Raw genomic sequence first — 27738 nt, forward strand, 5'->3', positions numbered from 1 at the left:
GAGGGGGGGGGAGGAGAAAGAGTTTGGAATGACAGTGAATGATTGGCATATGACAGAACCTCTTCAGCAAGGACAACAATATACACATTGTTCCTCTCACGTACTGTATGGACAACACGTGTATGCATATGTCACGTCAAACGACAATACAGTTTTTTTAAGGTTTCGTTGTTACAAAACCTATAAAACTGAAATCTTAAATTGATATATTATATTTTAGTGAATCAAATATGTCTATAATGCGTCATGATATATTTGTGAGACAGGGTTCAGGCTAGTGGATAAGAAAAAGTCAATGGCGAATCATAATGTATTATAAATTATCACTGGAATTACATACTTCATTCTAATAATGTTTCTGCACAAGAGCGGGTATACAAACTCTTGATACATTTCGCACCCATCTTTGGTCGGCATAAACAACTCATTTATAAAATGAGATGATCAACAGAAGTAAGACATACAAGAAACATTCATAGAAATTTAGACAAGTGTCATGGTAAACGCCAACGTACTATGGATCAGCTGTAGTTAACACTGATTGAATGCGGCAGATTTAACGAGGACGGAAACGGGCAAACTCAACCATATTCAAATGTAATGGTTTCTGATAGACTTTTTGGTGGCATAGAACGGCAAACCTAACCTTACTTACTGGTGATAAGAGTATGGAAGAATCACCCATAGATATCTGTGGTGGAATGTGGTGAATGTAGCATAACACAGAGAAGTCCTGGTTGCCGTCTGTGTTTTGTGGTTGACCCCCACTAGGAAAGATGCTCTTTATCACCCAACTTTTCGCTCAGGTCGTTGACGAAGTCCTTATACACGAATGGGTCCATGTTCTTAGCTGAAATTCAGAATGTTCTTTATTGATTTCTGAATAAAAAAAAAAACACCAAATAAAAATGTTGAAAGAAATTTTTTTACAGGTGGTGTAGGTCAGGTAAACACAGACCTAACAAAGGGACATGAAACTAATCAAATTCATGGTTGATCAACAAGTTAGAATCACCTCGCTCAGAAGATGGATGATGTACAGTATTTTAGCCCAGTAGGTATTGTAGGGGTTTTCTACAGTGACGAGTTCATGTATTTGTAAGATATGTTTGTAAACGAAATTACCTAATTAAAGTTTTGTCCTGAAGTCGGTCGAATTATATCCACATAATTTAATAAAACGCAACCAAGAGCAAAAATATTACTAATTATTGTTAATACAACTTTTATAATTTAACAAATGTCACAATTAAAAAGAAAACTAAATCATATCTGTTGTGATTATTCTTTTCCGCATTGTTTGGAAGTTAATTGAAATCATCAGGGACATGCAACTTCTGAAATCATTTTAACTTCACTGAGTGGTCCTGTCTTACATGTGTAACTGCCAGCCAGTTCAACGACACGGCCTATCGTGCCGAAATCTAGACAGGAAATGCGATGATGCCATTGTTATGTAAACACGGAAGGACCCACAGCTAGTGAGACAGCAGATGAACGGGATATAAACCAACCAAACATACAGTACACAGAGTATGATACTCACCCAGGAGATATAGAATGAACCAGTCTCCTATTTGGCACCTGCGGGAGATGGACTCCACCTTTTCTGCGGAGGCCAAGCGAGAGCGTCCCCGGAGGAGGAGATGGCGGAAGCTTGAGGTTAAGGTGGCCAGGCGGTAGAGGAGACCAAAAGCGGAGATGATCGCCACCACCACGAACCTGCCGACGTAGGATTCCACCTTCAGTATACAGGTAATTGTCCCACAAATATGTTTCTCTTCACCATTTTCTAAAGCCCAAACATTGCCTTAAATCTAATTTTTGTCTGATTATCTTTAAAACTATAAGTCTATGTCTCTTCAGCACCTCCACATCACTGGTCAACACAAAAGAGAAGCTCCACCTTGAGCTCTGTTATAGAGTAAACATCACAAAAAGCTTCACCCTAAGAGGCATCACGTTTGTTAGTATTTCTCTATATAATGTAGTACTATATAACAATGTTAGAGGCAACAAAGTGGGCTACAACAATACACACAATCTCACATGTATGTAAGCCTGAAAGGCTCTTGTCTCAATAGAATAAACAGTTTACACTATTTCAATACCAAATGAACTCACAAGATCTCACCTAAATTTTAAGGTGATATTTTTCTACTAATAATATAATCATCATTATCTTACCAGGACCAGAGCTTCCCCGTAGCTCACCAAAGCCCCAAGTCTACTCTACTACAATATAAACAAAAGGCTCGACAGCACCTCACCAGAACCAGAGGAAGGTGTAGATCTTCTGGTTGAGGATGTTGAGTGGCAAGACACAGAGAGCGTCGTGGCGCATGATGGTTCCCGAAGGACCAAACTTGTGGAAGGTGCACTTGGCCACCTTAGGGAAGATCTCGTCCGTTGGGTCATGACCGATGCTTGAGTCCATGGTATATTGCGCCACCCTCGGTCCGTAATCGGAGAACCCGAAGTCCAAGAATCTGAAGAGAACCACAATAACAACAGGAGCAATAATAACAGTAATACTACCACCACTAATATTACAACTACTACAACAACTACTGCTACTGTTACTACTACTACTACAACTAATAATAATTATAATAACAATAAAATGAAGGAGAAGGAGAAGAAAGAAAAAAATTAACCTTTCACAAGACCCCGTTAACTAACCTGTCAGTTAAAAAGATCTGGCCGACCACGTTGACGAAGTTGAGCAGCTCACAGACGAAGAACTGGTAAGCATAGAGGTTGTGATGATGGAGATTCCTTCTGAAGTAGTCGACGGCGATAGTCATGCGTGCCCTTTTCAGATCAGAGGACAGAATGGGGAGATTGAGTTCGTTTACCAATCCTTTCACTCGTCCGCCCTCCCAGCTTTTCCACATGTAACGCGGAACATAGAACATACCAGCCTGGAAACGTGACGACACACTCATTATTGGGTGGAAACATCATATAGGATTATGAAGGCCAGTCTATTGTTATGGAAGTTTCTCTTTGTGCTTGACGTTGTTATTGTTTTGTGGTGTTGGGTGCGGTAAAAGTAGTAGTGGTAGTAGTAGTAGTAGTAGTAGTAGTAGTAGTTGTTGTTGTTCTGCGTGTGTGTGTGTGTGTGTGTGTGTGTGTGTGTGTGTGTGTGTGTGTGTGTGTGTGTGTGTGTGTGTGTGTGTGTGTGTGTGTGGTGCCCTGGAGTTGGAACAGTATGTGCTATAACAATATGTGGTGGTACATTATGGAGCATATTACGTGTTATAGCACTTTAAGTAGAGTATCCTGTGGTAAGACATTGCCGGTACAGTAACACAGGGCAGTATAGCAGTCAGCGAAGCCAGGTCGGATGTCACCTAAGAATGGTTCTCCAAATGTTCAGAAATTGCACGGTACACTAAGAGCGATGAGCACTTACACACATTTACACTTGTACATCCACACACGTATAGCAAAAAGAGGAATGGAGTCAGAGAGACGGAAGGATAATAAGGAATATCACAACTAAACAAGTATGTGATAATAAAACATTAGATATAAATAAATAAAATAATTAAATGAAAGAGAGAGAGAGAGAGAGAGAGAGAGAGAGAGAGAGAGAGAGAGAGAGAGAGAGAGAGAGAGAGAGAGGAGCAGCAGATGGCAACAGTATGTGTGTGGAGAGGGGTAGAGGTAAGCACTTGACCTTTTCTTGAGGAATGTCGGGGTACCTGCTAGGCTTCCTGCACCTGCCTGACCAGGACAAGTGCTTGACTACCACGCTACCACAGTTCCACCCGACCGCACCACCATGCTGCCACACAACCACTCTACTACATTACCACACTAACATGTTACCACACTACCATGTTGCCACACTAACACTGTCATATTATCACACTACCACTCTTTACTACTAATCTACTATGCGACCAAGCTACCATGTTGCCATACTACCCGTCTACCACACTACCATGTTGCCATACTACCCGTCTACCACACCACCATGTTGCCACACCACCACTCTACCACACGGCCACTTTACTTCTCTGTCACACGTAGACCATGTTGCCACATTACCAATTTTTCACATTATCATACTCCTATTCTTTACTACCAATCTACCACATTGCCACAATGCCACACAGTTACAATGACATGCTTCCACATTAACCACATCAATACACACACGCCCTTATTCGTATTCCACCTCACTAGATCTTTTGCATTGCACGACACGAGTTATAATGGAGCGGGTGTTGAACGTCACGCTATTCACTATCTTCACACGGGGCAAGAAATCACACCATCTCTCTACCACTCCCACGCTTTTACACTATAACACCACCTTGCTACAGTACCCAGAACTACCACATCACCATACTACCTGACTCCTGACTAGGAATGTAAGAACCCGTCTAACATACAGTTACGGGGCGAAAATTGCTCCGAAATTTCATTGAGAATTATGTCCTAACTGGATGCATTCTCACCAACTCCCATTTACGGGTACAATATATGAGTTGAAACTGATGATACTGAGTTTGAGATAGCAGGTGACAAAAGATCTTGCGGATAAGTACTTTAAACTGAGAGAAGGAAGATCGTGGGGGGTAAAAACCACCCTTGAGGAAGACCCTTGCGTTCATATATTTATTTTGATGGAAGAAAAAATAAACCACCGAGTTGTTTTCACTGACCTGGATAAAGAGGACGAGGGTGACCCACTGGTAGTACGTGTGGTGCTTGATGGTGTACTGCTCACGGGCTCCGTCGTCGCCGTTAATGACAGGTAGCCTTACAACATCGTGATTGGAGACACCTGGGTGAGCCACCTCCTCCCCCACCACGGCACCAGTCAACGACGGTATCGTGTACGTCGACTGGATCCAGCAAAACATGTCGATGGTGTGACTGTTTATGGCGCCCACCATGCAGTCGATCGGGTCACCAAAATACTGCTTGTTCGTCACCAGTAAACTGAACGCCACCAAAATCACCATTGTCGCTTTGTAATGTAAACAAAAGATCACATTATCTATTCTAGTCTGATCGATTTTGAGTAACCGACGGATAATACCAAAAACGTCGAACATTTTGGCGGAAGTAATGGCAAGGAGGAGGGAGGACCTGGGTCCTTCTCCCGGGAGAGTCAGACTTGCACTCCTGTTGGGTTCGAACTTGGACGCGCTCAGCCTGCCAACACCACCACAACACTCAATTCTCACACCATTGTCCTCAAGCTATACTTACCCTAACATTATTTCTTATGCAGAATATTACAGTAATAGTGTGAATAAAAGGTTAATATTTAAAAGAATTGTCTCACTTCACTCTGGGCGGGATAAAAGTTATAGTGATACTGCTTTGTTGGAGTCGCTGACGTCATGGCATACGGGGAAACTCAGGAGTGTGGGCGGTGGCGGGCGTGGGCTTAACCCTCCACCAGGGGAGCTTCTCACGCCTCCAATCCAGGCATCTCACTCCCTCTAATTATACGATGTCAACCTAATGGATAACCAGAGGCTCCGACATATGAAAGACTGGTGTACTGGGATTACTGAAAAGAAGATGGGTATTTTTAAATAAAATAGAATATGTTGGTACTTTTAGTACAGTTACTAGTTACGCACTAGTATCCGGACCTGGACCGAAACAAAATCCATTCCCCTGCCTACAAATCTACCAACTCTACCGCTAACTTAGGTTATCCTGGAAATTTTGCTTCTTTACTTCCTTACACTTACTTATTTTACCTAACTGTATATGTTATCTCAATTGATGTACATGTTGAGGTGTAACGTTTTTCACTTTATTGGTGTAAGATCTTTGAAGACAATGATGACCAGCTGGATGGTGAGGCGCCTCCTCATTACACGCGTCCTCCAACCTGGTTGTAACAGGCTTTTGTAAGCAGATATATAGCGTGGTATGATTAATTATTATTATTCAGAATAATCACATTTTATTAAAACCCAGATGAGTAAAATGTTACTGTGACACACACACACACACACACACACACATCTATGAAGAAGGCGCTGGTGTAACCGGGTATTAATAAGTTTTCCTGCTTTCATCCTCTGCCTGGGTCAGTTCTTACACGCGAGCCTTCATAGAATACTCTGGAAATCCCATTGCACCAGTAAACGTAACCTCTCATACTGAAGCAGTACTCGATGAAACCAGTGCCGTGGAATGTCATTCTGTCTCTCCATGTCTCGGTCTGCCGCCGCCTCCACCATTTCCCAACTTCATGAAAATATCTCGGTATTTGGTCTTTTCCGGTAAACTATCCACCCGCTAAAGACTCAAAGTGTCCCTCTCCCCTTGAGTAGTATCACTATATGTATTTGGCCAGACCTAAGTGACATGAAATAGGTCAACTGTGTTTCAGAATATCTTGGGAACAGAAAATGGAAATTAGTGTTCTGTTAAGACCATTTTTTGCTTTTACTTTTTACCTTAGTTTGTGATGGACTTGAAGAGGTAAGAATAACAGTGTGTCTTAACAGCGTGACTTATTTCTAGCTTAGATTGTCCGGAACGAGTCAACAGTGAGCGTTTTCCACATGGGTCAGCGTCACTTATTACAGGTTGAGGAAGAGCAGGTGCGTCAACCTTTGGGAATAATTGAGGTGGTTTTACGACAAGCTGGTGGGGGAAAGTGGTTGATTACTGACCTAAATCGGATATCAATTATACATCGCTTACTCAACAGGGAATCGAACCCGTGTCCAGTGAACTACCAAGCCATAAATTTAAATCAACTTGAGGTGAAAAGCAGAAGACACAAAGAACAAAATAACACAGGAATGAAAAATAGCAAACAGAATATGGAAGAGGCAAGAGATGGGGAAAAATAGAAAGGGAAAAGAGAACAGTGATGGAAGGAGAGCAACAGATCCCATTCCCTCCCCAAAAATGGAAGGGCTGAGGCATGAAACCGAATAAACGCAGCGTAGAACAAAGTAGTATAGTCAAAGAACTGGTGTACAGTAGATGGAGGGAACCGCGGAGAGAGAGAGAGAGAGAGAGAGAGAGAGAGAGAGACGACAGGTGTGGTAACAAGTAGAGAGTGTGGGATACAGGAAGACCAAGACTAGAGGGTGTACCGCAAGGAGTGGAAACAAGCAAACAGGTTGTGCAGAGAACAGGACGAACAAGCAGCCAGCCAGATGATGCGGGAAGGAGGAGAAGGGAGGGAGGAGAGGAGGAGGAGAAGGGTTGGGGGGGGGAGGAGGAAAGAGGCAAGCACACAGAGACGGCAGGAGAGAAGTGGTGGCGGGTGTGTGGGGGTTTAGGACCGCGGGCAGCAGTGACCTTCAACTCGTTCGGGTGGCCGCTGTGTTATCTGTGGCCGGCAACCAAACGCTACGCCTTACGTCTAGCACACCACAACCGTCGCTACGTACAACTCTCTTAGCCCCTCCAACGGCTACCACAATCATTCCACTTATTTTTATCTATTCTCAATCTAACACAACTGGTACACGTATGTATACATGTACACTATATATAGAGAGAGATTTCAATGCGAATACACACCCCAAACAATACTCAAGATGACTGAATCTCTCTATCTATCTATCTATCTATCTATCTATCTATCTATCTATCTATCTATCTATCTATCTATCTAAACGTGCATTCTTAAGACAGAGCAATCTATAAACATATTGGTGTGGGCGATTAGTTTAGCTCGTTTAAAGGTTTATTGCCATGACTACAACACACAATTTTACCTAACTTGAGCAGGTCATTCAAGCGTTGGTAATGAGGTTCATATTAAGAGAAGATAATATCAGAAATACAAAGAACCTAAGAATAGGAATAATAATATGGAGGTAAATATATATATACAGTGCGTGGGTCTCTTATGGTAGTGAACTATGAACGGTGAGATGCCAGCAGTGAGGAGGAGCGTGTTAATTTAGGACGATTGGAGGAAATACCCGTCCTTCTCCTTGTCCTCATAATGATATACAATGGTTAAGAGGTTGTGTATGGAAGTGAGAGGATTATAAGTAAGTAAGTAAGTAAGTGTCAAGGAAACCCTCCAGACAACTACAGCTGAAGGTCATGCGTAAGGCAAAGGACCAAGGCTGGCTAAAACCACGTATACTAAGCAACTCCAACAGAAACATTACTATTACGTGTTTACTTGAATGTTTCAGGCAGTTGATTGTCTTTACTGAATATCACGTAGTTACTCTGAAATTTTTTGTTTGGATAAATATTTGGTGAGTGACCTGTATTGTGAGTGACCTGTAGTGAGTGTCTTATAGTGATTGACTTGTAATGAGTGACCTGTATTGTGAGTGACCTGTAGTGAGTGACCTGCAATGAGTGACTTGCTGTGAGCGTCTTATCCTGAGTGACCTGTTGTGAGTGTCTTATAGTGAGTAACCTATAGTGAGTGATCTGTAGAGTGTCTTATAGTGAGTGACGTATTGTGAATGTCATAGGGAGATGAATACAACTAACAGATAGTAATACCTACGCCAGAATGTTTTCATTATATTATTGTTTTTGTTGTTGTTGTTGTTGAAGAGATGTTCAGTCAATAGTCAGACACACTAATGGGATCCTATTATAAATCTAGGCAACATTCTCGTAAAATCTAGTTCATCATGATTCCTTTATCTCGTCTCATCCTTATTTAGTGCTTTTGGTGCCGTTTAGATTAATTTATTTTATTAGAATTCTTAAGTGTTCTCAATCGTTTAAGTCTTTTTTTTTTTGTACAGGCCTTTGTGTTTACATTATGACGTTATACCCTCGCCAGCTGTCGATGAAAACACAAGATAGGAATTCAGGGAAGGAGGGAAGAGGGAGGGAAGGAGGGTGAGAAAATACATTGAAGGGGTGATATTTTTCATCCTAATTGCTCCCCGATTTTTTTTTTACGAGATATGTATTTGTCGGCTTTATGGGTAAAATATAAAATGTGTGAATAGCCAATACCCAGAGACCATATTCATAAACTTACGTGAACTACTTGTTTTCCGTTATTATAATTAAAAAAAATAAACTCGACCTCAACGCCTTTTATCTTGTATCTCTAAAAGACAGCCAATTAAATACGTTCATTAATCGCTAATAAAAAAGAAGAAAAACGCGGGGAAACTTGAGAGTCGCGCCAGAGTGTGTATAAAAATTGACGACTGAAGCAAGTTCGTTCAACGCATGCCATAAGAATTGTCAACACCGCCAATGAAAATCATAATAATAATGGCAACTCATGCACGTTCAGCAATAATATGAGTTGTTATCGAGAATGTTTACTAATGGTGGTACAACTCGTGGTTGAACTAGCTAGCTATCCATATATGGTGGTAGAGTAACCTACAGACTTCGTTAATTAAGAATCAGGAAATTCTCACCTGTCCAGCCACCCAGCATCATAACAGGTAAATATTTGTGTAGGGCAATTGTTTTTTATATGAGGTGCAAGGAAGGAAGGAAGGAAGGAAGGAAGGAAGGAAGGAAGGAAGGTGGACATCGGTGTCTGGAGTGACGGGCAGATTGGTTTGTGGGCAGGGAGAGAGGGTACGTTGTGTGTAGTGATGGGGAGGGGAGGAGGATGGGAGGGAAAGATAGGTCTCATTCAGGAAGAGGAAGTACAGTAGGTTGTAAGGTGGTCGAGGAGGAGGAAAGGAGGGTGGCCTTAGCGATAGGGAGTACAAAATGAGAGAGAGGGAGAGTGGGTGAGAGAAGGAAGGCAAGGGAGGGAAGGTGAGGGTGAGGAAGGGTGTTGCCTGGGCCTCCGTGAATAATCCCCACCGTCGTTGTCGCTACCACCCCTAACCCCCTAACCCCAACACACCCTTACTCCCCTCTCTCTCTCTCTCTCTCCCTCTCTCTCTTTCTCCTGTACAGCATCCAAGGAGTTTCACGTCGTCAAAAACTTTATCTGTTCATAACATCCATACTTTGAGCTCTTATAGTTTAGGTTTTACTGAATGATTTAGAAATGATGATGATGGTATAGACTTCCGGGAGACAACAGGAGAGTGAGTGAACGTTTGTCACGACCGCCGCACCCGCCAGCCTTGAAAGTCTACCATTGTTTGTGGTTGTTCCTCTGTTTGGTTGTTGGTGAGGGTCCTAAGTCTGGATGGAATGACAGTACAATTACTTATCAATAGCTCAAAATATATATCAATATCGCTGTTTATGAAGAGTCTTCCAAATATGACAATTAACCTGAATAAAATCGTAATGACATGTATGAATCGTGATGAAAATGTACATTTGGTAACTCAATTCAGATATGGATGTTTTGATAGCCTACCCTCGTACCCGTTATGAATGTGACTATATTTTCATTCAGCTTCACAGCCTAAGCGGACGTCACGAAGCAAAATGCAAAAGTCTGTCAGCCAGGAGTGGGGGGACTCAACAAAGGCAGGTCTTGAGGCCCCGGTTCGCCACAAATTGCCGGGACCCACCACATGACTGTTCACTGACCCCGCTGTCTGTCTGCTGCTCTTGCCCCTGACGACTTCACTCCGTATCTGCCTCCTTGCCTCCGCTGGTAAGTACACTGGAGAGTCGCATTACTTTAGCCTGTAGCGAGGGTGACATGTTGTTGGGTGACCCCGCTCGTCCCTCCATGTTGAGTCTGAACGCGTCATGTTACTTTCTGACTCACTGTATAACCTTGACTGTCACGGTTTGCCCTCCCTGACACGGGTAACCCACCTTCTGCAATCACCGTGGTGATATTTCAGTCTGAGAAAATTTGTCGTTCTTGCTCAGACCACCCGGGCAAGTGCACAACTTTGAGACCCATGTAATATGTTTGTAAAAATTCAGGTCTCTAACTGCTTCTGTTTTAGAGCTATGGATGGTAAAGGCAGACGAAGATGCTTACAGACACATAGGCAGACACTCACAGACAGACACGTCCTTTTATTGTTATGTATAGTTTCAAATTTTTTTTTAATATAGTCAATAAAATGTGTAATGCTTGGCTGTGTGTGTATGTGTGCGTTACAGTAAGATTGTGAAAACCGTAAATTCGTGAAATCACTGGAAATTTCAGCAATTTCATGCAATTACTGTTTCTCTCAGAGACTTCACGAAATTACTAAAATATTTAGGAGTTTCAAGAAGTTACAGAAAATTAGCATTATTTTTATACGGTCGTACTGGAAGGCTTTAAACAATATATTGACACTACCGTTTCATTTATACCGTGTTTCCGTATACATGAAACACTAAGTTGTGAAAGAAGTCAGACTTGTCGTTTTCTCTTAATGAGTTTACCTACAGTTTGAATAACACATTAGTACAACACTCAAGTGAATCACAAGAGTTATAAGGATAATGTTATATAGTTTGTTTATTACTTTGTTTTGGTGTTGATAGTTCTGTCTGGTGGACGTCTTCGGAAGTATTGATTTAAAAAAAAAAGTGCTCTTTTATCACTTGTTAAGGCGACAATTTATTATAACTGTTTTATCTCATGATGTGTTTGTTTTTGTTTTGTTTTGTTTTTGCTTTATTAAGTTAATAAACTAAGTTAAATAAAATAAGAGCCACATTTTGAAAGTTCCTTCACAGTAGACAGACCCTTTGAGACATTAATGAGGACAGAGTTAGGCAGTGTTGTTTCAGAGGTTCATGACCAGCGGTGATATGTGTTCGTTACAGTGAACTCATTCATATGAGATAATACAGTAGTCTATAAATATAATATTAAAGGTTTCTTGTGTGCAGTGAACTATTTCAGTTGAAAAATAAAAATTAATTACAAGGGTTCTACATCAGTGAATTAGGTATTTCGTAAATTCAGAGAGAGATACAATCGAAGTCTTCTCACAGTAATGAGACAGGTTCATTCAGTCCCATGAAGCCCTGACACTTGGTTCGAGATGTTTTTCAGTATGAATGTCATGAACCACACCAGTCAGTTTCAGTGTGGCCGTTGTCTTGTTAACGAGTGTTGCAGTGAAGAGTTAAAGCTAATAAGTGTCATCGTTGGCGAGGGAATATAAAATTAAGAGGTAAGTGGTGATCAACATGGGTTATATTTGTTGAAGTTAGTGTGTTAAATATGAGGATGTACAGAAGGCTCCACGGTGAGGCTGTTTAGTTGTTGTGGGCCGGAGTTGAGTCGAACCCTAACAACCAACTGCAGAAACTATATAACCTTAGCTTATTCCTCTTCACTAAGAACCCTCACCAATCACTCCACGAAAAAATGCAAATAACATTTCGCAAGGACATACTTGGCGGAATACATAGACAGATTGTTATAGTTGAATGGGAAATAAGTCAATTTTCTGCCAGTGGGTTTACAATATGGCGCCTCCGTACTTAAGAAAGGGCATTTAATATTTAATAGGGTAAAGAGTCGTTGTAGGTTGAGCATGGAATTCACTATTTATATTTATATAGGGAGAAACCGCAAATAAAAAGAAAATACTTCATTCGATTACTTTTCCGTCGCAAATTTATATTTTTGAGTATTTTAACCATAAGACCTCCTTAATTACAAAAGCTCTAAATACCTTACTCAATAGCGTTTTCGTTGGAAATTTATATTTGTCGAGCATTTTTTTACTTTTCATTTTCGGGTTTGGGTCTTTGTTCCTTTTTTTTTTATTTGTTGGGTTAGGTTTACACACAGAAAGTTAGGTCAGGTCCTTCTGGTTCCTCTGGTTAGGTTATGCACATATACTGATATTTTAGAGTCTTTAGGTTAAGTTCTTGATAATTTTTTGTTTGGCAAAATATAATTTCCTCCATCGTTTTGGGGATGTGCTTAATAAACTGAAGAACTTTTATTTTATTGAAAAGTTTCCTAACTCCGCTCCCTAACCTGGACACCTGTTCTTAAATATTACACGGTAAAGATTCCTGTGATAATTAGGTTAGGTAAGGTTTGGTTTCATCAGTGTTTTGTGTGTTTTTACCCCACAATTTCCCTTTACTTCAAAGCCATGCCCTCTTTGTGTGACCACAATTGCAGTTTGAAGTAAAATAAATAATAAAAATGGGTAAAAAATATATTCCCAACGAAAACGCTTTTGAGTAAAGTATTTGTGGAAAATATTATATTTAATTCCTTGCAATAATATTATTTTGCATATAAATCCACGTAGCAGCTTGCCCAGAGGAGCCCCGAAGGACACTCGGATATTCATTTTTGTTTTATGGGGAATAGTCCACCTGGGCACAGATCGATCCACAATAGGGCCGGGGGGAGTAAAATTTGAGGGAAAAAACGAGCATGATAATCTACACCACAAAGATGCCGGAAAACCAGATTTTTGAAATGAGACATTGTAAGAGGATGGAAACACAGAAGAAGGCAAGGCATTCAATAGTTGTGTGAGGAAAGAAGGAAGTCGTATAACAGGTTATTCTAGCATGGTCAACATCCACACATAAATGGTGGGCACCGCTGGCAAAACAAGTGTTACCAGCCCAGTCAGTGCCTTGCTGGTGGTACACAGCATGCCAAATCCACTTAACATTGCCCATTACAGTACCTGTAAAAGAGAGAGAGTGAAGCAATATTTTGGCACAGAAAAGAGAAAATAAATTACTGACTAAAGGAAGAGAGTTAATAAGATGAAATGCCTTTGATTCCACCCTATCTAACAGAGGGACAAAAGAAGAACCACCCCAATCTTGTGGTCAGGGGTAAATAAGGGATTTTTCACATTCATTTATCTAATTCATGATTCACGTGTATCAGTTATAAATGATGGTGATGGTTTATTACTATTATGAACAGTTAGTCTGATGAATGTAATTGGCCATCAAATAGTTTTACTGTGTTGAGATGAGTTGAGACTTTAAATTTGGTAAAGTCGTTTATGAATACACGAATAATCGATTACCATTGTATTATAACAATAAATAATAAGTGACACCGAGTTATATGAGTATACTTTAATCTAATGAATTAGTTATGTGTGATGTGTCAAATAGTGATTGGTTCTTACATATTTGAGTTTAGATGTAGGCCTGCAGCCTGGAACACAGGCAGAGGTGCTTACACAACCATAACGGGGATATGTCTGACATGACTATTACGCTATTGGGTTTTACTTATATATTCTGTTTAACGCCTTAATGTAGCATCATTGCAGACTGGCTGAAGTCTTCGGAGAACTTCATTAGTGATTCATAACCCCATCCTACGATAAGCTACGCACTGTATCTGAAAGTACTGCTGGATGAAATTTATTTCGTAGGGGACAGAGAGGAGGGGGTAAGCCTCCATTTTTCATGTTATCAAGGTTATTTGTTTATTATGGGTGTAAAAATTACCACAGTATTTTTTTTTTTGCTCCATCTCCCTATATACAAATTAATATAGAGTCTAGTGGCTGACCTTTTCCAGATCTTTACCTTGGTCATTATTAGATAATAATGGGCTGACGTGGAGCATATTAAATCCTTATAACCAAGAATCATAAATTGAAACCTGACTGTGGGCAGAGGAGCTGTGATTCTTGTTGAGGATGGAATTATCTACCATAGCTTGTGCAACTGTTTATAGAATTTTCATTTAAACATAAGAAAAGTTTTATATAAGTAGTGTAATGAAAGCAGAACTTTTGCCTAATTCATTACTGTTGTTTCAGGCAGGATGAGACCTGGCCCAAGACATGACGGGTGATACCAAGGCTTCCTCTACCTCCAGGGCAAGGTGAGCACTTCTGCTGCTAGAATTGTGGTTGTTCCTGGTAGTTCATGAGTAAAATTGTTGGTAAAGGTTAATGAGTGTCCTAACATTTATTTATTTATTTATCTATTTATTTATTTATATTATTTATTTATTTATTTATTTATATATTTTATTTATTTATTTTATGTTTTAATTTATTCAGTTATTTATAGTTTTCCTTCAGAACTTTATGATCTTGTCAGCAACACTCCCTCAGGTAGAAGGTAGGTTGAAGGTCTAAACCACGAAAGATGACAAACAACACGAACCAATTAACCAAACTAAATGTTTTACGCATCCAGTGCTTTGGTTAGGTTTGTTTGGTTTCTCTCACCAATCGCCGTAGCCTCAAAAAATTTTGCTATTTTTTTAGAACACTTCTAAAGGCACTACTGGATTGTAGGTACTTAATTATTATTCAGTCCTCTCCTTCCTAATAAACATTTTCACTATGAAGCAAACACATTCTTCAGATCCTTCTAATGTATAACACGATGGTGAGTTTCTCCGAAGCTTTATGAAATTTGTATAGGAGTAAAGTGGAATGGAAAGTTATTATGATCATTTTTCCAGGTAAGAGAAAGTTAACAGCTCCTCGAGAGACCATAGCACACCTTTACACATCACACTTCAGGTATGTTAAAAGTCAGTTGTATATATCAGTTAACATTGTTTTGGTAATTGCTCTGGAGACTTGCCTCTCCACTTACTGAGTGACTCGCCGTTACTTCCCGTGTTGAAGGTCGGAATCACTTTGCTATATACAGGTAAAGTCACTCTAGAAATTTTCTTGATCTAGTGATTTTTTAGATAGTGACTTGCGTCTATCATTAACTCAATCAATTTCCGGAACTTTACTCCATTATTACATGATCTTAGAATTGGCATGCCTTCCAGAGTTTCTTGTGATTACCAACGATCGGGTTCAGATTAAATCACAAAATGCAAAAGTCATTTTTCATTGCACTTTTTGCAATATGGGATTGAATCTGGATCCAATCAGATCTTGGTGATCCTTCCTTTAAGTCATCACTCCAGTTTGTTATGGTCTTCCGCTCTCGTGTGCTGATAGTTATTTGACGGAAACACATTATTCCTACTTGAATGTCGTGTTTTGCTTTTCACATTAAATAATTCGTTGTAAGATATGGTGCTCCCTGGCAGAAATGAACTGTTCCCCAACGTTGTCGTGTTCACCAAAGGCTCTTCAGTTTTCAGTTACAGGAATTAAGAAGCACACGACTGCAACTTCTTGAATCTGTCGATTTCGTTTTCCGCCTATGAGCAGAAAAAATAAATAAACTTGCTGGTGGATAATTATAGTTATCACTCCGGGGATATTTACACTAAAGAAGTTTCAGGGTAGACAAAGTCTCTTGAAATTTTTGGATAGGTCGCTGGTTTACCCTAAGGTCACCCCTAGATCACTCAGCTGTGATTGAGTACCGAACTTTACAGTTGGGGAAAGTCAAGATGGTCGAGTGCAGTGTCGGCCAAACAGGCCCTTTGAGTACATAATAGAGGATTAAGTAATGGTCCTTCAGGCTTCATTTTAATAGACTGCAGAGTCAAGATGGCACGTGTGGTCTGTTTGTGCAGTTAGTTTCTACACATTTTTAAGGATGATTTAATGGAGTAAATGTAACTAAGGTTATTTCTGTAAAAATATTATACAAGGTTATTATAAAGGTTATATATGTTTACGTCTCTATGACCTATGTTTACTGTTAAGCATGATTGAGGGTTCCATGTCTTAATGGATATATACCTGAACAAGGACAATTAAATAGTAATTAATAGTCTAAAAAAACTTAATAAGTTGCAACTACCATTTGTACACTACGGCGTCAGGGAGTCATGGTGAAGAGGCCCGCTCTTATCAGCCGGAAAATTCGTGGAAGTGTGGACTAAGATCTTGTATGATGATACTGTGAGACCCAGTATATTGCCGTCCAAGTTGGCAGTTTGATGATGTATTAACTTAGAAGAACGGGAGATATAGTCAAATAAGAATAATGACGAATAACAGCAGAATTGTATATCTGATGTAACAGCTCAGAAGTCAAGAAGGATGTAAAATGCGGAGCTTCTCTAGAATACTTATGCACGCTATCTACCACAGACTCTAGAGAAAAGCACGTCTCTAAAACTCTTAAGCTTGTGATGGGGGGGCATTGAACCCGAGTCGATTATGTTATAGTAAGTAGAACGGCAATGATGATGATGGTGACGACCATATTACCGACTCAGAGGTGTGTGGCTGGGGTCCTGGTATCATCCACTTGAGGTGTGTGGCTGGGGTCCTGGTATCATCCACTTGAGGTGTGTGGCTGGGGTCCTGGTATACTTACGTGAGGCCCAAGGTTCACTTTGACCTCCGCCTTAACCAATTGTTTGTAACCTCTTTTACCAGAGAGAAAAAAAAATAGTAATCTAGAGCTATTGAAGACAGTACTCTGGTAAGTGGGTGGAAACAATACAGCATACAGGTTGTAATAAGGTGGAAACAATAAAGTCATCAGTAAGGAACACGTCGTAATGGTGAAATATATAATCATTGGTAGTGGTAATTTCTAGCAGTGCCTACAATATGTTTTAATTGTTTGTTAATGTCAGTAGAAAAGATAAGTAAAAAAATTGTCTTGCAAATATTTTAATACTTAGACAATAGATGGTTTACGTACGTTAAGTATCCTACCATAACTATATGATTTTAAGTGTTTTTAAGTTAATTTATTTTTATATAATATCAAGATCAAACGCTACAGTCACCCGGGAACACCGTTACCATGCTTTATTTGACTGTGGCTGCTAAGCGTTACTATCCCGTTCAAGTGACAAGCAGGAAGTGTACAGACCTGACAATGCACATTCCAACACAGCCAGGGGTCGCACGGAACACACTCCTACCACCACATTCTATCACACACACACACACACACGCCTGAAGGATATGAAATAGATCAACCGTAAGTTAAGTTGATGTGGCTATGGTCTGGGTATCCGGGTGCCCTCAGTAACTGTGTCATGCTGAGGAAAGCAAATACGCCGACCGTTATCACAACAAGACGTGGACGGTAATAATTTTTCTTTCTCCTGTTAAAACAATATTGAAATGGCAGTGTTTTTGTGTGTGTGTGTTGTACAAGTATGAAAGTCCTACTACGTACAGCTTAGATAAAACAGACCAGTTATCAAGGTCCTGATGGCTTCTTTCAGTCTTGTTCTTGCTTTCCTTTCGCCGTGGGGTCTATTTTCACGACACAGTGCTCTCTCTCTCTCTCTCTCTCTCTCTCTCTCTCTCTCTCTCTCTCTCCACAATCCCCCTGCCATCTTGGTCGCTCCTCTGTTGTTGTCAGCTATCCTACACTATCTTATTCTTCCGCTCTTAATCAACTCTCTTTTTACTGTGTCTATCCCTCTCATATTTTTTCTCTATCTTTCCTCCCCCTCTTCTCCTCCACCTCCTCTGCCCTTCACACTCTCTCTGCCAGACACTTCTCTCTACACGCCATATAATTCCTCATTCCTTACCTCTTTTGTGAAGTATTATATTGAAGGTCTACACCTGTCACACAACGGTCACAGACCCTTAGAAGGTCAAGTGGACTAAAATTTTTCCATAGTTTCACACAAATTCCCCTTGAAACTCCAATTTAGCGGAGTCATGACATCTAGAAAACGTTGTGTAGTCATGCTGATATAACTGTCAGGGAAAAGGCAGTGTGCACCGTAATCGCTCCCCCATTTCGACTGGAGATACCGTGTAAAGCTCAAGGATTATACTCACTGCTTACTCCGTTTGTTTGTGTGTCACGGGTCTTGGTTAGTTAGTTGTCCGGAAGGTATCAACATATTTTGAGCTTAGAAGTTGATCTTTGGACACAGTAGTAACTGAGTGCTTTAGACTTTTTATAGTGTTTTACTCAAAATTCTTTAGTTTTGGGGTACTGAAGCGATATATATATATATATATATATATATATATATATATATATATATATATATATATATATATATATATATATATATATATATATATATATATATATATATATATATATATATATATATATATATATATATATATATATATATATATATATATATATATATATATATATATATATATATATATATATATATATATATAAAGCACCACAACGTGTTCATTCATTGTTTAATTAATGTGTTGTAATTATTTATACCGTAAAATACTGTATTTGCTCTCGGTTCCATTTTAATCCTCAACAATTAAACTTGTAAACGCTCTATTAAGCCACGTATTGTGTGCCAGAAAAAATGAGGACAATGTATACAAATTGTGATTATTTTTCATCTGTTTCAACTGTCAGGGTTGTTAAGCACCGCGTCACTCACTCTTGGTGTCGTTCAACACAACTTGTAGAAATAGAGAATAATGTTGTCCCGCACACCACGTTCCCACACCACTGTTCAAGATGTCTCCTACGATCAAGACGCCATGTTGATTTAATGTATCTTATTTTATTGTTAATTTATTCCATTTCTGGTATTCAGTGGAAACAGCAACAACGAACTCAAGGGGAAGTACCATGCTTATATTTTCATTTAAAACTGATGGAAAAAAGAAATACCAATGCGTATATAAACACCAAGTTAACTTCAGTGATATCAGTTTACCTCACTGGTCTGTGATATGTATTTCTTACGACGAGAAATATTAGGAAAAGTAACCCCCTCCATTATTTTGTCAACTCATTTCCATCCAATGCAGAAAAAATTTTAGTCGAGAAAGTTTAGGAAAATGACGATAGTTCCTGTAGCCTTAATTGTGGACTATAAGTTTCAATGTGAATAAAATAATGATTACAATAATATGTCACTGTAAATAATCTATAGTATGTGAGATACCTTTTACTCTCATACTGTCTTCGATAATTATATTTAGTAAAACAGAATTAGAAAACAAACGTTCTCCATTTTTAGGCTTAATTACACCGTAGAATTTCTGAATCTCGAATATTTTCAGAATTATTTTTAAAAGCGGACCACTTACTATACTCGGCGGCCCAATTATAAAACTGTGGTCTCTTAGTCTGAGGAGCCACTTAAAGACTGAGTCCACACACGAGGTTAGGCTGAGGTCATGTGCTCTGAAATATACCCACACAATTACAAGAGTTTTATTCGTTAATACAGTATGTATGTATGTATGTATGTATGTATGTATGTATGTATGTATGTATGTATGTGTGGCGTGCCCTAGAATGTGTCGGACAATAAGTTTCTCTTCCTACCTACGATCAGGTGCCATCTATCAGGATATGTTGACAGTTACATAAAAACTGCCAGAATAACCATATTTTTTCATTGTTTTTGGGATGTAACTATGAAGATATATTTTGTAGCGGGGCTGTCGTGATTGAGACCAACAGATACCACGTGTTCTCCGAGAAGAGGTCACTCCCTCCTGGGATAAGCTGATACATGAAACATGGCAGCATATAAGTCATTAATTGAATGATGTTGTGTCAATTGAGTGGTTGTTTATTTTATTAAGCGTATTTGTTTAAGCTTGATAAATACCATTTATTTTTACAATTAGTGTTAATACAATTCAAATAATAGTAAATAAAGCGCAAACCTTTTTTATAATGCAAGAGATATTTTGCATTCATTAACAAAGACTCCTGTATTGTTGTTTGTTATGTTGCAAAATAGATAAATAAAAGATGGCAGGGGGTCATCGTCCCTGGCGATGGTCGAGCAGGCGGCCTTCACACTCCGACCATTCACTTTCCTACATTGTCCTTATTGTTTACTCGGTAACTCTGCTTATCTAAATTTCTCAAAACACGGTTGCATTAGTTGTGTACTATGTAGGTTTTGTCAAATCAATAACAGTAAATAAATAATAATAATAAAAAGTATTGATTAAATTTAAATAAATTAGAAAAGCCCGTTTTCAGGTAGACTGTTGTCGTCAGAGTGTGGTGTGGGGGCGCCTATATTTTAATACCCCCGATGCTATTCTATCCCTGGCAGGTGACGCCTCGGCATTATGTTTTTGTTGAATCTCGAATAGCGGGGAAATGGTCAATTTCCAGAAGCTCGTGCACGAGACAGCGGGCTGTGCCAGGACTGTTGAGATTATTTTTTTTAAGTGTGTGTTTCCTGATGCCTGCTAATAGCATGTTTGGCCGGCCTCATAATGGTATGCCTCAAATCGTGGAAGAGCTTCCCAGGGGTGACCCACTCCGTAAAATGTTGAGGAGCTCTTCTCGACCATAGGCCTGAGGTCCTACAGGGCCGTAATAGATTTTCATTTAACTACTGAATTGTTTAATTGAGTGTTTCGGCTTCCCTTTTCGGTAACTATTGGTTCTAGATTATGAAATTGAATTTCAAATGTAAGTTCATGACTGTTGTATACGCGCTCAAGTTTAGGCCTATGTCGTCATGATTTAGTGGGCAGGGCTTCACAATCATAATGCTCTTATTCTGCCTCTGTGAATATTTAATTAGGGTATAAGCCTGTCCTGACACAATACTCCCCCTGGTGTGGTAAACTCTCAATTACTTTAACCTCAAGATACGCCTGGGACAAACGTGAACACTGATTCTAGTTAATTTACCTTAATATTATGTGAATAAATTCTCAACAAGAATTTTTAAACAATCTGTTTTTTCCCAATTACATGAACCCTGTTTAAATGGTCACATTTCAAACAGTTACAGTTTACAATTTATTGTCAGAAACACACACATAAGTATACCTAAACCCTTATTCTGTGTCAGTAAGTCACTTTGGTATATACATTTACAACAACTATATCTTGTGTTTAAATGTTCACTTCCAAGGTTTCTCAATTGCAGTTTTCCATCAAGTGTTTATATTTAGCCACAGTTCAAGAAAAGACTGTTCTCGGTGGTATTGCCCAGTCGTTTGTTGCCTTCACCTGAAGCTCTGGCTAAAAATCTTTTGCCGATTTTTATTTTTTATTTTTTGCCCAAAGTTACGTCCTTTTGATCTATGTCGTGTGATGTCTCTCTCCCTCCTTCTCTGTACTCTCTCTGGCTCCCTCCTTCCCTCTCTTCCTCCCTCTTGTCCTCTCGTCCTCCCTCCTGTCCTGTCTTCCTCCTTACTGTCCTGTCTTCCTCCCTCCTGTCCTGTCTTCCTCCTTCCTGTCCAATCTCCCTCCTCCTCCCTCCCTCCCTCCCTCCCTCCCTCCCTCCCTCCCTCCCCTCCCTCCCTTCCTCCCTTCTCCCTTCCTCCCTCCCTCTCACCTTCTCTTCTTCCCTCCCTCCCACCTTCTCTTCTTCCCTCCCTCCCACCTTCTCTTTCTCCCTCGCCCCATTCCTCTTGGTGTATCGTGGAGTCTCAAGTTTTCTCCTAGAAGAACGAAAGCAAAATATTTTCGGTCATCTGTAGTAGATTTTTCCTTGACAATAAACTGAGAAAAAGAACTGTCTTTGTCCTTTGTGGAGGTAGAGTATCCAGAGAGGTGCGTGTAGTTGAAAAAGCATATAGCCTGCAGTGCCTTACGATTTTTTTCCCCTTGTGTCCCTAAGGAAAAAAACATCAACTATCTGCTCCGTCAGTGGAAAAGTTTACATCCTTGATACATGAGTATATTCTCCAGGGGTAAAAGTAACCTTCTGTGTGTCGTGGCTCTGTGGTTTGGTCTATGTGTTCAGTCACAGGGGGAGAGAGAGGAGGGAAGATATTTGGAGGAGTTTCTATTGTCCAGGATCACATCGGAGTCATTTCAAGGTTAGGTTCCATGAATGTGTCAATATCAGTCCTGGGTTGTATCAGGATCATGTCGGGGTCAAGCTTGTATTATGTCAATGTCAAGCCTGGGTCATGTCGGGGATTTTTTTTATCTGGGTCACACTTATACATCTTGTCATTGTTACCAGGGTTATATCAGGGTCACACTAAGGTCACTATGATATCAGGCCAGAGCCACATAAGAACCAGATCAGATTACAAAACTCACCAACTTCTCCCAGGAGTCTCATTGTCTCCCCTTTTCCGCTACATCATCTTCGTTATTGTTTAATGGGCTTCCTCTCCTCCCCTTCCCCATTAGCGCTGTAATTGGGTTAATATTAAGAGGGCGAGCCGGTGAGCTTAATCCTCCTTACAAAGTTACGAAATTTAATAACAGTAGAGTTCCGTAGCTTAGATATAAACGACTCCATCCAGATCAAATTCTGCTCGTGGATTTTATGTATTTAATTAGACGCTGCGTGGATAGGTTCCTGGAAGTCGAACACGCGATATATACCCGAAGCGCCTTAAGATACCACCATGATATTCCTTAATTTTTATATTGTTTACATGAGATAGAAACCAAACAGTAGAAAATGTTTATGTTCGACAGGATATTCTCCCGTATGGTCATTGATAGACGATAAACAAACAACTCCTTCATTAATCACAAAGTAAATGGAATAAGTATAACACCATTACCTCAAGCACTAACTCTTAACGATGCTGGAGTAACACCTCTCCATCACCCAGGACGGATAAACACTATGAGATTCTCGTTTACATAATCCGATTACTGATCTTACATGCGTGTTAATAAACAAAAGACGATTAGAAATGCGCTCCCACCTGCACTAGTCATGACGAGGTACAAAGAGGAGGGAGCCCTTGGGAGGGGGGAGGGGGGAGGGGTGGGGGCAGAGGGCGTAGGGACGTGGATTAGCTGACAGTTTATGGACGTCAGGAAAAAGGATGACTTAATACAGACTAACTCGAGCAACAATCACCGAGAGAATATACCTGCACTTGAAAATGATGTATAGTAAAAGGAAAGAATGAAAAGAGAGACTGGGAAAGTGAGAGAAAGAGAGAACTAACTAGAGAACAGGAGGTCAGGCGTAGTGGAGAACTGGGGGATACAATGTGAATATCGAATGAACTTGTGGGGAGGGGAGGAAAGTGATGAGAGAGAGAGAGAGCACCAGAAATACATGTTTTAAAATATTTTCACTCAATCATTCTCCTTCCATATCTATTTCCATCATTCTATCTCCTTAAATCCTAATCCTTCTCCTCCTCCTCCCCTTTCCTTCTAATTTCCCCATGCACTCTCCTGTCCACCGGATTTATATACATACTCCCTCGCATGGAACATTACACTGACATTTGATGAGCCACACCCCAAAGCTCCCCAGTCATCGGTAAGTAGATTCGAATTCGTTTTAAAGTTACGCATCCTCTCTGTCATATAAGCCATCACACCCGCCTCCCTTCTCTACCCGATTAACTCGTTTTCTGATTGTGTTGTTATTCTAAGAGGGGGAACTTTGCGATTCCCCGAACCTGGACATTAAGAGTTGAAAGGTAAACGTTGTAGATCTTACCTGAGCTAACCTAACCTAATCTAAACAAAACTAGCCAAAACCTAACCTAAACCTAACCTAACCTAACCTAGGCAGGTATTACCTAACCTAACCTAACCTACCCTAACCTAAATTACCCAAAACCTCAGCTAACCTACTCGTAATGTAATTTTACTTAATTCCATGGTAAACAGCCGCGGTCTCTGGCATACGCGCCCCAATTCATAACTTGCTGGGTAAATAAATTCAAGCTGTCATGCCCAAACAGGTCCATTCATACGAAGAGAGAGAGAGAGAGAGAGAGAGAGAGAGAGAGAGAGAGAGAGAGAGACCTTTGACCTAACCAACCCAAAACATAACCGAACTTGACCTAATTCCTTTGACCTGGAACATATATAAAATATAACCTAACCTAACCTAACCTAATAATAACACTGTAATATAACTTAAACCTAAAAAAAAAAAAGACTCCACTCCTATTTTAGTTTGAAATTCCTCTTGCAGTTCCGCGGCTCGATTAAAAAAAAAGAATAATTACTTGCTCTCATATTTTGGTAGTTAACTTTAGCGTTGCGAAATATAAGCTACATTCCTCTATTGAACTTAGTTGATTTAATCCTTACCCAGAAAAAAAAATATACAATAGAGACGGAAATTTACTACACACAAACATCCACTCTCTCTCTCTCTCTCTCTCTCTCTCTCTCTCTCTCTCTCTCTCTCTCTCTCTCTCTCCACACACCTGTTGTTCCTTGGAGTTTCTCGTGGTGAATGTGTGGACTCTCTCTCTCTCTCTCTCTCTCTCTCTCTCTCTCTCTCTCTCTCTCTCTCTCTCTCCCAGCACGCGTCTATCCTACCTCGCATAACCTCGCAGCTCGTCAAGTGTTGCGCATATAGATACCTCTTTACACATATACATAGATTAATATTCTTCTCTACTACATGGTGCTTGGTGTCAGTCGAGAGGCGGAGGTGTTACGGGGCTCGTGTACATTCCCTTTGTCGTTCCCTGGGGGTGAGAGGTTAGACAGATAGACAGACAGGCAAAAGAACGTCTAGAAAAGAAGAAATTTGTGAGAATGACGAAAGAACGAGAGGATAGATAAGTTGATTTTTACAAATAAATTCGATGCCAAATATTGTCAATTGCTTAACAAAAAATTGAAGAACGACTGGATGGGATTTAGTCATGACAGTTTATTGGATATGATGGAATTATTGTGTGAAGATTGGGAAAAGATTAGCCAGAAGTAAAACGCTCAATTACCAATCACTGAATGTTATTTTCGATGTGATTGTAAATTATAAATATTGATTAGTGTCTCCAAAACCTCTTTGTTATTGTTGAGGCGAAATAAGTTGGGTGATAATTCTCTGAACTCTGTCGAACTTTCTCTCTCTCTCTCTCTCTTCGTTTCTCTCTCGTTCTTTACGTATGGATTTCATTTTCTGTCTGTCTGTCTGTCTGTCTGTCTCTGTCATAATAACATAATTTCTCGCATGAATTTACCATACATCCAAGAATTTAATATACTTTATACCATCAACTGCATACTTAAAGGGAGTTGATCCTCTTTCGCTTACAATTCAATCCTGTACATCAACCTCCATTCAACACACTACATGACTTATTAACCCTGGGATGTGTTTATATTCACTGTTTACTAATTAATCTTTCGTAGTTAAAAACATTTCCTTAACTCAAGATATTGCTAAGACTTTTAGATTATAGTTTTCGTATAGTTAACATAAACAAAGTGTGGCTACGTGTAAACAATATTAACTACGACTTGTGTGTTGTGTACTGAACTTTTATCCTCATACCATAAATTGCATTAAAACAACTGGTATATTAAGACGTCACATGTCATTCTGAAACTTGCTGACATATTGGTGAAAGTCACTAGGGCCTGACTTATGGCATCGTCCTGGAAAGAAAAAGGTGAAATGCCCAGAAACGTAAGGGAAGGGACAGTGAGGCCATAAGCTGTCACTGGAGAAATATGACTCTAAAAAGGAAAACAAATACTCATCTATACCTCCTCCTACTCCTCCTCCACCTCCTCTTCCTGCCCTTCCTCTTCCTACTCTTCCTCTTCCTGCTCTTCCTCTTCCTGCTCTACCTCTTCCTGCTCTACCTCCTCCCCCCCCCCTCCTCCCAAGACTTCACAACCATACTCTTACATGTTTTCTCCTTCCCGAGAGTGAAGGAGGACAACCTGGGCAGACAACAGTTTCCTCTCACCCCACACAATACCATTTTTCATATCAAACTTTACGGGAACGTTTTGCTAATGTAAGAAGCACCTCACTGACACAAGCGAGATGGGAAGGGAAACATACCAGTCTGATCTATTCCTGTTGGGAGAGTGCTGTTGGCTTGGACTCCCTTACCTGCACATGGGGTTTTTTGAGTAGTTGGTGTTGCAGCGACAGACGGGAGTTTTGGAGGACGGAGGAAGGGAGCGCTGGCTTTACTGTCTGTCGCATTAATACTGACCGTGTTCCTGTTTTATTGCTCCTTGTAGCTGTCAAGCGTGTTTAGGTCAATTGTTCGGATAAATCGTAAAACCCAGGGACTGTTTTGCCATAGAAGGTGTTAATGTTTGGATCTATAAGGTTTATAGTTCTAAGTAAATATACACATTTAGGGTAAAAATTTACTTTATTTAATTTAAGGCGTCAAAGTGCCAAATGAAAGGTTTGGTAAGTTAGATTAGATTAGTTATGTTGATACTATTCGTTAATAATTTGTAAGTTCTCCATGATCGTTTGTAACATATTAGTTCATGATTCCGAAAATATATGAAATGTATTGAAATTATCACCATGTTTTCATTTTCCATAAAACGTATGACATAAATATTACTTATTCTCGCTCTTTCTTTACCCACTTTATTTTCTCTTACATTACACTAATTCATTTAATACTACAAAACACAGACAGACAGACAGATTACAATTGTCTTATATCCACCTTCTGGACAATAAGAATAAGTATGCCCATGTGACGCTACACTCAGATTTTCTTGGAGAAAATCTGATATCTCTCTATTTTTTACAGCTTCATGGCCAAGGAACTACTCTTTGTATGCCTCTCTCCTTCCCTCTGTCTGTCTGTCTGTCTGTCTCTTTTCAGTCGGTAGTGTCTGAGTCATGTGAACAATTTAATACTGTAGCTGACATAGAGGAATGTTGTATTGCCAAGGTTTTTTTTATATCACCGAAAAGTTTTCACAAAGTTGAGGACGTCCAAATATTGAACCGAATACACCCCCCGGACATTCCTAAATCGACGTGCATATCTCATACCGGGTTTACCTTTGACGCTGAGAACTGGAGCAAAGGTACAACTGGAATGCATTTTGTTGACCAGAGAGAGAGGGAAGCATGTCATAGGACTCGTACATGACTCAATGCATTAAAAAAAAAAAAAGATTGTGTGGGGAGACGAGACTTAAATAAAAACGCTTGGAAACTCTGCCGTTACAATAATGAGCCGGAGTGTGAACATAGCGTGCACTTCGATATTATCTCGCTCTATTTATGTAGAGAGAGAGAGAGGTGAGAGAGAGAGAGAGAGAGAGAGAGAGAGAGAGAGAGAGAGAGAGAGAGAGAGAGAGCACGCTATGGTGGAACGTTATGTGCCTACGGGGGTACCGGGAAAGTTCCAAGGGGGGGAGAAAGGAAAGGGGGAATAAAAAGATAGTTTGACCCCGTTCCGA

General features: G+C 39.9%; 1 protein-coding gene across 1 annotated transcript; it reads right to left on the reverse strand.

Moving 5' to 3' along the window:
- Positions 1-296: 296 nt before the first annotated feature.
- Positions 297-5159, reverse strand: LOC121871471 (innexin inx2-like). Its single transcript, XM_042373820.1, has 5 exons — positions 4680-5159; positions 2683-2924; positions 2271-2489; positions 1547-1722; positions 297-850 (listed from the first exon to the last, which is right to left on the reverse strand). Exons 1-5 carry the CDS (start codon positions 5073-5075, stop codon positions 768-770), a joined length of 1116 nt encoding a protein of 371 aa, XP_042229754.1. The 5' UTR covers positions 5076-5159; the 3' UTR covers positions 297-767.
- Between the last annotated feature and the right edge of the window lie 22579 nt (positions 5160-27738).

Source organism: Homarus americanus, unplaced genomic scaffold (assembly GCF_018991925.1).
Source record: "Homarus americanus isolate GMGI-L3 unplaced genomic scaffold, GMGI_Hamer_2.0 scaffold45698, whole genome shotgun sequence".
In the NCBI taxonomy this organism is placed as follows: Eukaryota; Metazoa; Arthropoda; class Malacostraca; order Decapoda; family Nephropidae; genus Homarus; species Homarus americanus.